This window comes from Botrytis sinoallii (genome assembly GCF_014898435.1).
Source record: "Botrytis sinoallii strain Bc 23 chromosome Unknown BSIN_024, whole genome shotgun sequence".
In the NCBI taxonomy this organism is placed as follows: domain Eukaryota; kingdom Fungi; phylum Ascomycota; class Leotiomycetes; order Helotiales; family Sclerotiniaceae; genus Botrytis; species Botrytis sinoallii.
The window spans coordinates 234,312-249,681 of record NW_024066051.1 but is presented as its reverse complement, the minus strand read 5'-3'; the positions used below and the strand labels follow the sequence as shown (position 1 = coordinate 249,681).

The 15,370-nt window shown below is 42.3% G+C and overlaps 5 protein-coding genes across 5 annotated transcripts; 4 read left to right on the top strand and 1 right to left on the bottom strand.

Moving 5' to 3' along the window:
- Window positions 1-35: 35 nt before the first annotated feature.
- EAF02_010138 (uncharacterized protein) lies at window positions 36-1,280 on the top strand (the record flags this gene model as incomplete). The annotated part of the gene is made up of 1 exon (XM_038906186.1): window positions 36-1,280. The coding sequence occupies one exon, from the start codon at window positions 36-38 to the stop codon at window positions 1,278-1,280; it is 1,245 nt and encodes a 414-aa protein (XP_038753913.1).
- Window positions 1,281-1,779: 499 nt separating this feature from the next.
- On the bottom strand, window positions 1,780-2,064 carry EAF02_010137 (uncharacterized protein; the record flags this gene model as incomplete). The annotated part of the gene is made up of 1 exon (XM_038906185.1): window positions 1,780-2,064. The coding sequence occupies one exon, from the start codon at window positions 2,062-2,064 to the stop codon at window positions 1,780-1,782; it is 285 nt and encodes a 94-aa protein (XP_038753912.1).
- Window positions 2,065-3,843: 1,779 nt separating this feature from the next.
- Window positions 3,844-5,915, top strand: EAF02_010136 (uncharacterized protein; the record flags this gene model as incomplete). The annotated part of the gene is made up of 5 exons (XM_038906184.1): window positions 3,844-4,185; window positions 4,399-4,481; window positions 4,535-4,733; window positions 4,787-5,621; window positions 5,683-5,915. 5 exons carry the CDS (start codon window positions 3,844-3,846, stop codon window positions 5,913-5,915), a joined length of 1,692 nt encoding a protein of 563 aa, XP_038753911.1.
- Window positions 5,916-7,755: 1,840 nt separating this feature from the next.
- Window positions 7,756-9,318, top strand: EAF02_010135 (uncharacterized protein; the record flags this gene model as incomplete). The annotated part of the gene is made up of 3 exons (XM_038906183.1): window positions 7,756-8,012; window positions 8,063-8,238; window positions 8,297-9,318. 3 exons carry the CDS (start codon window positions 7,756-7,758, stop codon window positions 9,316-9,318), a joined length of 1,455 nt encoding a protein of 484 aa, XP_038753910.1.
- A 909-nt stretch (window positions 9,319-10,227) lies between these two features.
- EAF02_010134 (uncharacterized protein) lies at window positions 10,228-11,290 on the top strand (the record flags this gene model as incomplete). Its single annotated transcript, XM_038906182.1, has 4 exons — window positions 10,228-10,280; window positions 10,416-10,562; window positions 10,780-11,115; window positions 11,167-11,290. The coding sequence occupies 4 exons, from the start codon at window positions 10,228-10,230 to the stop codon at window positions 11,288-11,290; spliced, it is 660 nt and encodes a 219-aa protein (XP_038753909.1).
- Window positions 11,291-15,370: the final 4,080 nt, after the last annotated feature.

Sequence of the window (15,370 nt, the reverse complement as noted above, 5' to 3'; positions counted from 1 at the left end):
AGGTATTTGTTCTACCGAAGTATAATATTCTCACAATGGGTTCCAAACGAGTGCACCCAGCCTCTTCGAAGGCAGCGTTACCTTTTAAAACTGGTAACAAATTCAAGAGACAAGATCTTCATATCAAACAAAAGAAGGCTCGCGATAACGATCGCAGAGATATACGCTTCAAACGAAAGAGAGAAGAAGATAGAGATCCCGAATTGAGAAGGCAGCGATTAGCAAAGAACATTCCACATACAATTGATAATAAGCGTGTTTGGGATGAAGTATCGGGCGATGGAAACGACCTCAATATCAGTGTAGATGTCGAGCAATTGAAGAGAAGGCGCATAGAAGAGGCGGAGGCTGCAGAGCAAGAGCCATTAGATGAAGAAGTAGAGGAAAAGGACGATGATGTCGATAGTATGCTGGACTCAGATTCTGAGAAGGGATCAGACGACGAGGATGAAGAAACCGAAAGCCGACCTCGAGCAGTTAGCAATGCGCCTTCAACAACCAGCACAAATCTCGACCTTACACCATCTTCCTTATTCCTAAAATTTCCCACCCTCTTCACGGATGAACCTCCGCCAGCTCCAAAAATTCTTCTCACAACCTCCTTAAACTCTACACTCCATGCAGAAGCTCATCTGTTATGCACTCTCTTTCCAAACAGCAATTACGTTCCTCGATCGGCCCATCGCTATGGACACAAATATTCTCTACGAGAGATCTGCAAATTTGCTACGAATCGCGAGTATACATCCGTTGTTATGCTTAAAGAAGACGCCAAGGTGCCCACTGGCTTGACCATCGTCCATTTACCATCTGGTCCCACATGTCATTTCTCGATCAAGAATTGGGTTGAAGGGAAGAAGTTGCCTGGTCATGGTAACCCAACAAATCACTACCCAGAACTCATTTTGAACAACTTTCGCACACCATTGGGATTGTTGACTGCGAGATTATTCTTGACACTATTCCCACCACAACCAGAATTACAGGGTAGACAAGTAGTTACGTTGCACAATCAACGTGATTATATCTTTGTCCGAAGACATCGATATGTTTTCAGGGAGAAGCGAGAAACAGAAAAGAGCGTAGTAGGACCGGATGGAAAAATCGTGGAAGGTGTAGAGGGCATTAGAGCTGGATTGCAGGAGCTGGGACCACGATTTACGTTGAAGTTGAGAAGAGTTGATAAGGGAATTGGCAGAGCAGGCAGTGAAGGGGATGATGCTGTTCAATGGCAGTGGAAGGCAGGAATGGAGAAGCAAAGAACAAGGTTCAACCTTTAACCTTGTGGTACTCTGTTATTGTACTCTCTATACATACATAATTTGATTTTTGATACCCTCATACATACAAGTGCCACCCAACATGGTGTTCCTTTCCTGCAAGACTTCAATTCCGGATTACTTCTAGTTGCTTGCCTCTTCTCCAACTTTTCACATATTCATTGTAAGACTTAGCCTATGAAGGGAGAATCCACTACTTTGGAACGATTGAAATCGCTGGCCTACTACTACGATTTACAGTGGTCATAACTAGTGAACTTACTCCCCTTCATCCAATTCGTCAATTTCCTCAAAGCGGCCTGATCAATATGTCTGCTAGTCTTAATAAAGGCAGTCTCAAACGGATTCACATTGATCCCGAGATAAGGTCCTTCGATCAAAATCTCTCCCATCTTCGTCACTGTACAAAATCTCTCATATTTCCTTTTTGTGCCTGATAATTTATCCTGCTTTTTGGCTACATGTTTTCCAGAACCTTTACGATGATGACCACCTTTCTTCATCTAGGTTCCTCCTGGTCTTTTATACTACCTAATCGGTTGACAGCACTCACGATTACTTTGACGCCGTATCCCCCGGCATTGACTGAAGCTGCAGCGCCTATTCCGACACTAATCGCACCACTGAAGCTACGGAAACAGTTGTTGATTCCAGATGCATATTTTTCTGATTCGTCCAGTGCGAGTTTGATATTATTCGCAAGCTGACGCGGCAGTCTGATAAGAACATCTTGGGAAGGGCAGAGTTTTGTTTTGATTTTAAGAGAATAAGCAGTCCAAATCATAGTTCGGATGCGTTTGATGTTGTTCTTAACGGAGATGATTTTGTGAATATCAATTTCGCCGTACGAAATGAAGATGAGGTCGGCTGTATCATGGAGACCATGATTTATGGAATACTAGACGTTAATTCTCGCTTCAGGTGACTGAAAGGACCTATAAGATATGCGGCTCTTCATTTTACGCAGAGGACTGGATGGTTGCTGAAGCAGTCACATTGCCTCCTACGGCGGTTGCATTTTCTGCCTGTTGGTTTGCGAGAAAGGAGTTTAATACAAGTCAAAATATCAAGGAGCATCTCTTCAAAGAATGCTAACTATCATCCCATGAGATTCGCCACTTCCTGAGAGGAGAGCACGCTTGCAGATCTTCTCAAATACTCATGATTTCAGTATCTTTGGCAATAATATAGTGGCATCAAATGCTACTGGAAGTGTCTGGGGTGTTTAACATGCTGTGCTACAAGCTATCCAGCAATATTTTGAATCTAAAAGTTACGCAAACCGATCATCTCCAGATCGATAGAGCTCAGCAAAGCAATAGAAAAAAGTATGGAGCCAAGCTCCCCCGACTGTCATATGCGCAAGTCCTTAATGACTCGAGCGTCGAGATCCTTCGAGGCTATACTACAACCTGTGCTTAGAATGTCGATAGCAAAATATACTCCCGAAATCATCTAAACCGAAAAAATCCTGGTGGTGAAACAAGATTTTAACAACTGACAAAATACTATACAAAGACATCCTGTAGTTGAGGCTTTGGGAGCTTTCGTCAGATATTTTTGAGTCGGTTAAGAATCCTTTATGCCTGAACTAGACTTCGCTGTGCTTCAAGTATACAATGATGGAAAGCTTAAGAGATAACTTTACCTCATTCCCTCTACTCTGCATAAATCAAAGGTCGTTATCTATCCCGTGGGAATCAAATGAGACTTGGAAGAGTGGGGTGACGTTTACACAAACGATTTCCTTCCAATCTTAGAGATGATTGCCTTATCAAACCAACCTTAACATATCATCCCCACGGTGAAGAACCGGGAATTCAAGCGGCATAACGAACAAAACGACAAAATCCAAGATACCAAAGCTGAGACATGAATATTGTACACTCTTTTCAATATTCGATATCAACTCATGAAGTCATTATTTTGAATTAAACATAGAAGTGATATATTTATAAGCTTTTAGATTATTATTGGCATCATACAGTCTGAATTTCAATGTAAATTGATACGATTATAAGATATCAGGATGTGAGTAATTTCAACGCAAGATGATCATTCTATCTAATGATTTAGTGTAACGTTCTTTTCCTCCAGACTCCAATAATCCAATTAGAGAATACCTAAGTCAACAAGGCAAATAGCTTTGCTGTTATCACACTTCGCTGATAAAGCTTGTCATTGATGGTTATCGGGATATTTCATGATAACCAGGCCGCGGGGTAGTAGCCAGTGACATTTCAATTGTCGAATGAGAGCTCAGAGTTGGTCGTCACCATTGCATATACTTGCTCTTTTGGGCCTCTAAGTGGAGAGTCTAGATACACTGCATAATCTCATATCTATATGATCACCGGCAATGATATACTTCGTGATAAGTTCGTTATACACCTTGACCACTTGAGATGTCTTAAAAACAGAGAGATCATCGGAATGGTTACCTGGCCAAACAACTAGTACCTTCTGTCGTCTGCTACGGTCAAAAGGTAAAAGTCAAACTTATTTCTACAATAGCTACCTTTCAATATCTCTTCTGCTGCTTATATTTGTGTCTTGTTTCACGATGGAGCACACCAATCATCAACGTGATGAACTGGACACACGAGCGGTCCCAGGGACCATTCACTTGGTAGATCTTGAAGGTGTAATGAAGGGGCAGCATGCATCTGCATCTCGACTACAAGATGTTGTCCTTGTTCCATCGCCATCCAGTGATCCAGACGATCCGCTAAACTGGTCGCCGAAACGGAAGATGCTATCGACAGCATGCATGTCCATGTATACTTTGATGGTTGGAATAGCATCTGCCGCAGTTTACAGTGTATTGGAGCCCATAAGTGAGGACACTGGCTTAACAGTCGATCAGTTGAACGCCGGTACGGGCTACATGTTTTTGTTTTTCGGGGTGAGTTACACTATCTCGTATGCTTCATTTCACAGCATAAAACAATGGAAGGTCTAGAATGGTTGGGGAGGCATGGAAGAACAATCGAGGTTTGTCTCAAAATAGCGTCTAGCCCTTTCTTCCTTTCCATCAGAATAAGGTTACTTTTACGGGATCATAGCAACATGTTTGATATTTGAGTACCCAGTCGCTGATGTTGTACTTCGAGTCCAGTGGGGAACTTTAATCGCCCAGCCCATGGCGCTACAATACGGCAAAAGACCGGTGTATCTGTTCTCTATGCTAGCAACTCTGGGGTCAGTAAATGTATAATTCATCATATTGCTTGCAGAAGTACTGACAGAACAAGTACCATGCTATGGGTGCCGCATGCTACAACAAACTCTGCCTGGATTGGAAGTAAGATCTTACAAGGTGCTGTTGGGGCCCCTATCGAATCACTTTGCGAAATTTCGATCACAGATATTTATTTTGCCCACGAAAGAGGTTCCTACATGGGACTGTATGCTTTCATGCTGGCTGGAAGTAACTTTTTAGCTCCAATACTTGTGAGTCGTCAAGAGGTGATAATTGTCCCTCATTTAAGCTTACAATTTTATAGGCAGGCTTTATTAATGACGGACAAGGATGGAGATGGGTGATGTATTGGTGTGCTATCTTTCTAGCCATTGGATTTGTATTCTGCTTCTTCCTTATGGAGGAGACAAATTACGATAGAGCACCCCAAGAAAAGACAACTTCCGGAGATGACACACCTGGAATGACCACACCAACAGAAGGGGTGCTCCAAGAGAAGTCTTCCGCTTCTTCAGAGCCACTTGATCCTGAGAAAGGTACTTCTACCGACGTCTCAAGAGCAGCTAATCAGAATACTGAGCTCGGAACCGTGCATTACAAGCCGAAGACATATATCCAAAAGTTGTCTCTAAAGGATAAGAAAAGAGATTTCAGGCTCTTCCGGATGATGATTCGACCTCTCATCTTCATGTCTCTACCATCGATTGCCTACGCTGGATTCTCGTATGGCAGTAATTTAATCTGGTTCAACGTCCTCAATGGGACTGCCTCATTGATTTTGAGTTCTCCGCCTTATAACTTTTCGTCTTCCATGGTCGGATTGTCTTATGTTTCTCCCTTACTTGGGGTAGCTTGTGCTTCCTTTTATTCCGGAGTCATAGGAGATAGAGTCGTATTATGGCTCGCCCGTCGCAACAAGGGGGTTCTAGAAGCAGAGCACCGCCTTTGGCTGTTCTCAGTATCCATAATTCTTATACCTGCCTCTTTGATTCTTTGGGGTGTCGGAGCAGCCCATCATATACATTGGTTTGGACTGATAGTTGCCATGTTCCTTATTGCTGGCTCAAACGGGATTGGTCTTCAATTGTCTGTTTCGTACTGCATCGACTCTTATAAAGATTTGAGTGGTGAAGCCATTGGTATGTACCTTCTTACATCTTCCTATATGCGTTCCTCAAGTCCAAGCTAACGATTTCACAGCTACTGTAATTATCATCCGAAATACAATGAGCTTTGCAATAGGCTACGGTGTCACGCCTTGGGTTACTAACATGGGTTATCAAAATGCTTTCATTGTGGCTGCCTTTGCTGGCCTTGCTCAAGTTCTTACGTTCTTAGCGGTGGTGAAATGGGGCAAGAGTTGGAGAAATAACACGAAGGGAAGATACTACAAATACGTGGAGGAAAATGAGATCTTAGGAGTCACGCACTAGGAGAATTAGAAGTACAGGTAGGGAGGAGATTATGAACGAGATATGAGCTCTCCTCCCACCAGTCACATTTCCACATACTTTAGAATCGACTGAGGCTTCAAGAGACAGGTGACAATGAAAGGATGTACCCATCACAACACTCGCAGTGCACTAAATGTATTTTATTTGTTTCAACCTTGGCATTGAACACCAATGTCCAGCTGCCACATCAAAACTGGACATTATCGTCCGCTCTTGCTTCCGCTCGACAGTATATATCTGTGGTCACGTAATTTGGATCGAATGCACTCTTCAACATTAATATTTAAGTTGCGCGTCTGCGAAAACACGAGATAGAAATTTACACGACGTTTGCGTCCTCGCGCGCATCAAGGAGTACGGTGTTGGATTCGGGATCTCGGATCTACAGGCATTTATATTAAGTGGTGAGACTCGTCCGAACTCAGCTCTAGCTCAGTTGCACGAGGCCTAACTGCAGGAAATTTGACGATCTCGGGAGGAAACAAGACACTAATAATAGTCATCATCGGAAGAATAATGAATCTAAAGTTGCAACGGCTGAATCCATCCGCTACCTTATCAATGCCCAGGTGCACAAGGAGATTTGATTCTGCTTAAACTGTGAAGGCTGTTGATCTGATTTGACCAAAGTGCCTTTTTCCGTTTGCTCATAAGTTACCTTTGAATACGAGCTACATGACACGCTCTGCGAAAGCTTCACAACAAACGTTCCAACTGGTGAGGCTTTCGCGAAGAAAACAATTCTATTAGGGGCCAAAGGACGTGCATAACGCCAAGTCCTCGTCATCCGGGAGGAGCCATGACTGAGATGATCTCGAGATGACTTTGTTTTTCTCGAAAGCTTAAACTGCAGTTTCCACTGCAGGCCTTCTCCCATTCCACCACTTCCACCGATGGTAAGGGAGTTCCATATAACGTTAAAACAAAGAAGAAAAGCGACGTGAGAAGAAAAAAGAGGTTGTGATCAAAACATGCGTATCCAGCTATCACAAAATCATTGCATTTGCATGGCCATCATGATTGGCACCACGAAGTCGGAAAAACCCCTTCATTCGAAAATTTCCGAATTTTAACATTCTTAGCAGCAGTTGTAAGGGATCATGCAAGAAAGTCATGTACCGTGCGTACGTTCAGCCCTCCAAAGAGATTTCTAGCATGGAAGCATTCATGTTCATTAACATTTCTACGCTTTTTCTTGTTGTCGACTTGATCGGGCATGGTTCTAAGACCTCTCTCACCCCACTCACAATCCTTTCTACTCTCAGATCATTGTGACCTACATGAATATTTTCTCTAAAGAGTATAACCAGTTCTTAGACCTGCATCTATTTGTAGGAACTATACAGAAAAAGAAAACCGTCCCATTTGTCTCATTCAGTGATGGGAATTATAAGATGGCTGCACAAATCCTGCATCCTTGTTGTGCATCTATGGTAGGCTGCACGTTGACGGTTGTACCCATACAAATCGGATTTACTCAAAGTTTCGACCCTATAAAACTATGTTACTTTTACACACTTCCCTACGTCTCTACTTCCCTGCTCATTGTCGCTGCATATCAGGTCAGCTTGCTTCTGCTTTGTGGGTTTAATAGGAAGTCTACTTCCCACTTTGCAACGCTCTTCACTTCTTCATCGGTTCTTATAACCCTCACAGTCGCTTCAATTTCTTGAGAGCAGTCTTTCGTTTACCACCAGTCTCGACATAATAGCAGCTGGGTATAAAGTTTCGCGTCTATAATTTTTACTACATATAATCTTGCAACCAACTCATCTATTGGAAGCAATTGCACCTCACACTCCTTCAAGAAACGATCATCATGAAGTCTGTTTCGATCCTCGCCACTGTGGCCTTGGCTTCGCTGTCAAGTGCACATCCAGGGCCTGCCATGCCAAAGTTGATGGGCGGCAGGGAATTCCTCCAAACTGTCAAGGGCCGCAATGCCATGCCAGCTCCAATCGCATCCCCCGTACATGTAGAAGAGAGATCGCCTAAGGTAGCACCAAGAGCGGACGATCCAAATACTTGCGGTCCAGGTGTTGGTAGCTGTGTAAATGCATGCTGCTCTCCAGAAGGGTGGGTACTTTTATCTCAGCCCTACAGACCTCAACTAACGGATCCACCAGATATTGCGGTACCACGAAAGAGTATTGTGCAGCTCCAGATTGTCAATATAAATACGGACCTCTTTGCGATACACTCCAAGCTCCAGCTGGTGCTTCTACAGCAAATATTCAACGCCCACATATTGGGACTGTTCCATATGGTGGAGCTGGCATTTACGATTGTCAAGTTGCTGGAGGTTTGTTTCCCTGGGCTTTTTAGGGCTTTGAAAGAGGCTAATTTATGTACTCTGATAGATATTGCCTTTACTTTCGATGATGGACCTTATCTTTACACTAATGATCTCCTGGACAAACTTGCAGCTTATGGGGCCAAGGCTACCTTTATGATTACCGGTAATAATCTTGGAAAAGGTGCAATTGATACCACTGCAGAGTACACTGCTGTTATCAAACGTATGGTCGCAGAAGGTCATCAGATCGCATCCCACACCTGGGGTCACCAGAATCTGACATCCCTCGACCCAACAACGTTCAAGAATCAAATGTACTATAACGAGATGGCTTTCAGAAACATCCTCGGATATTTCCCAACATATATGAGACCTCCTTATTCCGAGTGTAACGCCACCTGCGGAGATCTCATGGCAGACTTGGGATACCATGTAACTTATTTCGATTTGGATACTGAGGGATATTTGAACGATGCTGCAACTCTCATCCAGAACTCCAAAAACATCTGGGACAAGGCCATTGCCAAGGCAGATGCCACTACAGGAAACTTCTTGGAAATCGAACACGACATTCATTATCAAACCGTCTACAATCTTACAGACTACATCCTCGCTTCCATGTACTCTCATGGATTTAAGTCTGTCACCGTTGGAGAGTGTCTCGGAGATCCATCTGAGAATTGGTACAGAAGTGGCAATGCTAATGCTCCTGTTCCTACACCAAGTAAACAAATCTCCGATGACGGTTCCTGCAATGCTGATATTACATGTCTTGGCTCCACCTATGGAAACTGCTGTTCTGTCAATGGTTATTGCGGATCTACAGACGCCTATTGCGGTACCGGTTGTCAATCTGCTAGTGGAACATGCTCTGGATCATCTACGTCCTCAACTAGCGCAACCAAATCCTCAACTTCTGCAAAGCCAACCAGCACCCAAAAGGTTTCAGATGATGGAAGCTGCTCGAGCTCTACCACTTGTAACGGATCTAGCTTTGGTAATTGCTGCAGTCAATATGGATACTGTGGAAGTACTACTGATTATTGTGGTACTGGATGTCAAAAGAGCTTCGGCACTTGTACTTAGGAGGTAATCAGATGAGCATGGAATGGAAATTGGAAAAGTTTTTACTTTCACTGTAAATATAACACTATGGGGGGAATTGGGGTAATTTTTATGATTACAATATAATTATTGTTTAATGGATCTTTCGAACAAAGCCAAGCACAACACCAAAAACTACTATATATTTGACCTCTCGGTACACCTGGTGAGTATGGCCTGGCTTCTAGCATCCTCTCAACATCATGAGGTTGTTTCATCGCTCCAAATCCAACTCTTGTCTGAACCGCGACCGTGAAGGTCCATTCACAATACACATCTCACATGAATGAAAATTCCAACAGCAGAGAAGTGAGAGATGCAAGTCAAACCTTCGGAGACTAAATACACACCTCAAACCATCTAAGATCTGAAAGGACGAAATGAGTTGTACATCAAAAACACGCATCCTTTGCCAAATTCGATACAACATCGGACAATCAGTATCTGAATCGCCATTTTCGCACGGCACAATAGAACCATTCAGTTGATTTGATCAGGAGATCTTAACCTCATTAGGATTCCCTATTGTTATTTCATAATCATCGAACTGCCAGTGATTCTCAAAATTTCAAACAATTAAAGTGACTTGGTACATCACTCTTTATTTCACAAGTGGAAAGCAAGCCAATAGAACGCTAAGCTATAACGAGTAACGCTTTTACTAGATACACACCATTATTTACTCAAGATTATCTGAAAGAAAGGTTCGAACAAAAAATGATCCCTCCTCAACATCAATAATACCTGATAACTCATCGCAACTCAAGCCCCCTACCTATATCCATATATATACCTCTCATATTATACTCATCGATCATCTTCAAACGGTCATACTTGCACCAAGAAAGACTTTCTATCCTCGCTTGTTAAGTTCTAGGTCTTATCGTGAACATGACAAGTCAAGCGGCGGATTCGCAGATTAATCATGCGGATGCTATCAATTAGTGCGTTTTATTTCCCTCCTGATATCTCCCCTCGAGACCTCCTTCAACATCCGGTTCAATGTGTACTTTTGGGAATTGAATGACAAGACGACAAAAATCGATATGAGAAGTGACAAAGACTGACAAAACACACAGCTGGGAAAACATAGAAGCAAGTGATGATGGAATGTTGGGCGGCTTTCCGTATATCAGTCGAGTGGATATACAGGGATCAAAGAACTTCTTAGGGAAGCTGGGGGTAAAGGGTGCGAAATTGGGGAGGGCGGTGGATTGTGGGGCGGGGTGAGTTATTCTTTGTTGTGGAAATTTTTTGTCTCTTTCCTGGGCGTGGATTAAGTCTTCTTGAGGTGTTTTCGCCGTGTTGTGTCTTTTCATCAGCTGATCAAGGATGAGAGTTCAATAACTGAAAGTTCAGTGCTATCATACGAATTGTATCATGGATTGGGGTTGTTCGTTGGTTTTAGAAGCTTGAACATATGTGAGCTAATACGACTTTCAGAATCGGTCGAATTACAAAAGCATTGCTTCTTAGTGTTGCTGACACAGTGGATATTGTGGAACCAGTAACGAAGTTCTCTTCTGCGCTTATAGACAAACCTGGAGTTGGCCAAATATACTCGGTTGGCCTCGAAGCGTGGACACCAGATGCAGAAACCAGATATGATTTGATGTGGAACCAATGGTGTCTAGGACATTTGACTGACTCTCAACTGGTGGAGTATCTTCAAAAATGTGGAAAGATGTTGAATGAAAATGGTTGGATCATAGTGAAAGAAAACATGAGCACGCATGCTGGCAATGATATGTTCGACGAGCTGGATAGCAGCGTCACTAGGTATGTGAAACCCATAAATTATCAGGATATAAAGCTTACATGAAGCGTTAGGACTGATGAGAAATTCCGTGCACTCTTTGAGAAAGCCGGCCTGAAGTTAATGAAAACGGAACTGGCGAAAGGTTTCCCGAAGGGATTGTACCCTGTCAGGATATATGCATTGAAACCGGAATGAATATCAAACATAGCTGCCACAAAATTCTCGACATATTAAAAACACTCCGCCTATCAAGCGACATTATAAAAGTACCGGTTACTTGACAGCTTTATATGGCTTGAAGGGGCAATGCAGGTCAAGGAGAGTATTCTGGGACGAATGGTTCTATCCTAGAAAATAGATTCTGAAGAGTACAGTGCGAGATATACTCGTCTACCACTGGAGTAATTTGCCACAATGTATAAGAATATGAAGATTATTCGTTCTCAAATGAAATGAGTCTAAGCAAAGTCGCTGAGCTATTGAGGTGAACATATTCTCGAAATGGTGACCCAGATCAACCCTATAAACTGTCGATCTCAAGTGCGAAGCTCAAATTTTTCTTACCATCCACAACTACGACCATGTTCCTTCTTGGAATGGTAGAGAAATCAACTATTTGAGAAACACCTGGACGTCTTCAATCTCCTGGTTTGTCTGTTTTCATTGCTCACACAACTTTATCATCATCAAGATATCAGATCTTACAATATGGCCCCACGATTGATTCCCCTTTTGCAACTCAGTTTTCTTGGTACAATACTTCTTATTCTACGAGTTATCATCCTCTCAGCAAGTACTTATATGCTCGAACTATGGTCCCCAATTATCTCCACCAGGCTCTCCCTTGATAAATAGCAGTTCTTCACTTTGAGAATCGAGCCCCAAAACCCAAATAGTACAGGGATACTTCATTCTTACGGGACAAAAGTTGGCCTTTGAAGATTTTATTTCGAAGTTAACCATTTCTATAAAGGATGTCGGTTGCTCTCGATCATTGAGCTCCATTTTCTTGCTTATTGATTTATTGTACTCTTACAAGAACAATCATCATCACCACAATTTCGACAGCAGTGATCACTCTAAATTGAGAGTTTATCGCAATTTTTGTTTCTAGGCTTGATTATACTTCTTATTATTCTTTACCCCATCAAGGATTTTAAAATGTCGTCAATTTTTGATCTTTTTGCACAAGTCATCTGTAATATGAATATTCATTCTTTTTCCTTTGCATCATTATCCAAATTCCAATCTTTCTGCTAAAGCGAGTTCAGCAGTTAAAATGGACGATATGTCGGAAATCAAAGCACAGGATCGAAAGTGTTCGAGTTTGTCTGATCGGGGACATTTCGTGAAGAGAAGGAACTGTTGTATAGAACCGTCAAAGGAGACGTTATTTGTCACGACAGTCTGCTACTAGAAATAGCGAAAATGTTACTAATTCGAATACACAGCTTCATAGAAATAGATGATGCTCATCCTTCTCAGATGATCAGATGTGATTCTTTGTGACATGTATCTTAAAGCCTCTATATTCGACGCTACAACATTTGTATTAAATCATTTCTCCTACGGATATGCTGATAAAAATCATGTATCAATAAAACGCAAGCAGATTCATTTCCACCCAGCCGAAAATTTCCAACTAGAATCTCGGCAGGCTTTTGATTCCTACATCCATTATCCACCTCACCCACACTCACTATACCAATTTTTTGCTCTTCACATACTATTTATCCTCTCACTGGTGGCCAATTCTAGCGAGCGATTATTGAGATATAGTCCCACGTTCTAGACCATCGATCCATCTATCTGGAGGCCACACATCTGGTCTGGATACAACTATCCTTGAATCTCCATAATATAAGTTTCACAAGGTATCTATGTATTACTCTATATAAAGCTATCCCAGGAAAGAATTTTTCTTCTCAGAGTTCATTTGAGTGCGAGGGGTTTTGTATGTATGTAATTGAGCTATCGGGTGGATTGTCTGAATCTGGATGGGAAATGGGAGGTTCGATGAGATGTTTTGTGTGGGATGTGAGAGACTTTTTTCTTTTGTATATTGAGTTCTGAATATCTATGAATAAAGGAGCCAGTGGGAGCCAGTGATTGAAAATTAGAGTTGAAACTTCGGGTAGCGGAGATAAATTTTCGACGCGTGGAATATTGTGATATCTAGGTATGTATTTTGTTACGTTTCTCTTGTATTTCGGGTGTTTCAGTCAGTCAGTCAATCAGTCAGTCATTCAGTCAGTCTTCATGACCGATACCTTTAGTGGAGATTGTATAGGGTACAGCATCGGTTTCCGAGGAATGAGATACACAGTGTGATTCATATGTGGATGATTGCTCGGCCTGGCTTCCTATCTATGTTTGTTAAGAATGCAGATTATGTACCAATAGAGAAGAGATCTGGAGAGTAGAAAATAGGATAATTAGCTGTCGACTCGTTACTACAGTGTTACTCCTCTATTATTTCTTTGCTTTGCGTAAGGGTTTCCAGCGATTGCAGCTACGTGCACCCGAATTTTGGACTTCCCGCTTATAATTAACACTTCACATAAGATTCCCATAGCAAAGCCAGCATCCAAACAGAACAAAACACTTCAAAATTATTAAAACATCATATTGTAGTCACCCGCTCGTTCCTGCATAGAAGCTCCACTTGCTATCGAAAAGCGGGAAGTGGATCTCCTGTTCAGTTATTGATATGTAGGTATGATTCTGTGAGTGAGGGTTTCTGTAGACTGAAAATTTTGCGATGTTGGGGAGGAAGTAAATTCTGGGGATCTTTTAGAGTGTGAATATGGAGATAGAGGGAGAGGTGAATGAGATGGCGTTGGATTTCTCGTATGAGGGGATAGTTATATGGTTCTTCTTCAAACTGTTGACTACTGGTCAAGGGAGATACAAATCAATATCGATAATACTACACTACTCGAGTATGACTGAATATTTCGTGTAGCAATATAGTATTTTGTCAACTATCCCACCCATTGGCAAACACTAGCTCGTAAAGACGACGCATCTCGCATTCATCCCATGTAAGAATACACTTCGAATTTTCTCTCAACCTGGAAGGTAAACTGACAAGCTACGGCAAATGATTCGGCTTAGTAGTCTCCACTTCCTTTCTCTTTGAGCCGCAGCAAGGCATCCTGAGTATGGAGCATAAACAACTCACTCAAATATCCATCCCTATTTCCCATCTTGCATCTTAGGCATAGGGGTAGTAAAACCCCAAAGCACTAAACCATCTATGCACCCACCTTCCCCCAAGTCCAGCATCTCTCCTCCCAAACTATCTCGTAACAACAACCTCAAACCATCCAAACCCACATCCCCAAGAAAACTCTTCCTCACACCGACTATTTCCCTCTCCCAATCTCCCTTCTAAATTAAGACCAAAACCAAGAATTTTTCTCCAGAACAAAAGCTTCCAGACATTTTCCACAGCGCCAACTCCATATATATGAAGATTCTGACATGAAAAATTTCCACCACCATGTCACATCTGTGCGTACCCAGCTCTCTCTTCACTCGAGAGTTCCGGGGTCCAGAAGTGGGACATGCGAGCCGGGCCCCCGGCAGACGTTCCACTAGAACAATATGATAGGATAACTGCGTGCCCAGCTACCGACCCAGGAACAGGAACAGGAGCTAAAATCTAATTGAATGCTTTTTCGATAACCGATGGAAGGACGTTGGAAAATGGTCGCGTGAGCTTTTTTATGAAACAAATGATAGGTAAGGATTAAGTTAGAGCTAGCTATGCTAAATTGAATTCTTTCATAGCCAGCGGTTAGCCTCGCAATTTGTCGTGGTCCACACACAGTAATAGATCCACAGGGCTGAGGAAACTTTGCCCTAGTAGCCTTATGCCCAACACGATGTACAGGGATATGTTTGGTCTAGAACTTTGATAAAATTCTGCTGATTCATATTGAAGATAATATTTGTAAACAGTCCATTGAGAACAGTAACTTTCTGGATATTTTGAGAGAAATGGACCACATAGACTCATTTCGCGAACAATATAACGTAAATAGACAAACATACCATATCATAGAATCCACAAATATATGCCCTGTAAACAATCACAAGCCATGATATATCCCTTCCATCAGCTTCACAAAGAAGGAAATATACGCCAAACTCCCCAGTACCCGTTACTCACAAGAAACAAGCATAAAAAGGTAACACCCCTCCCTCTCCACTCGGAAAATAAAACCATCGTTCTCTACGGTGTAGTATTCCGGAAGTAACGAACCACCA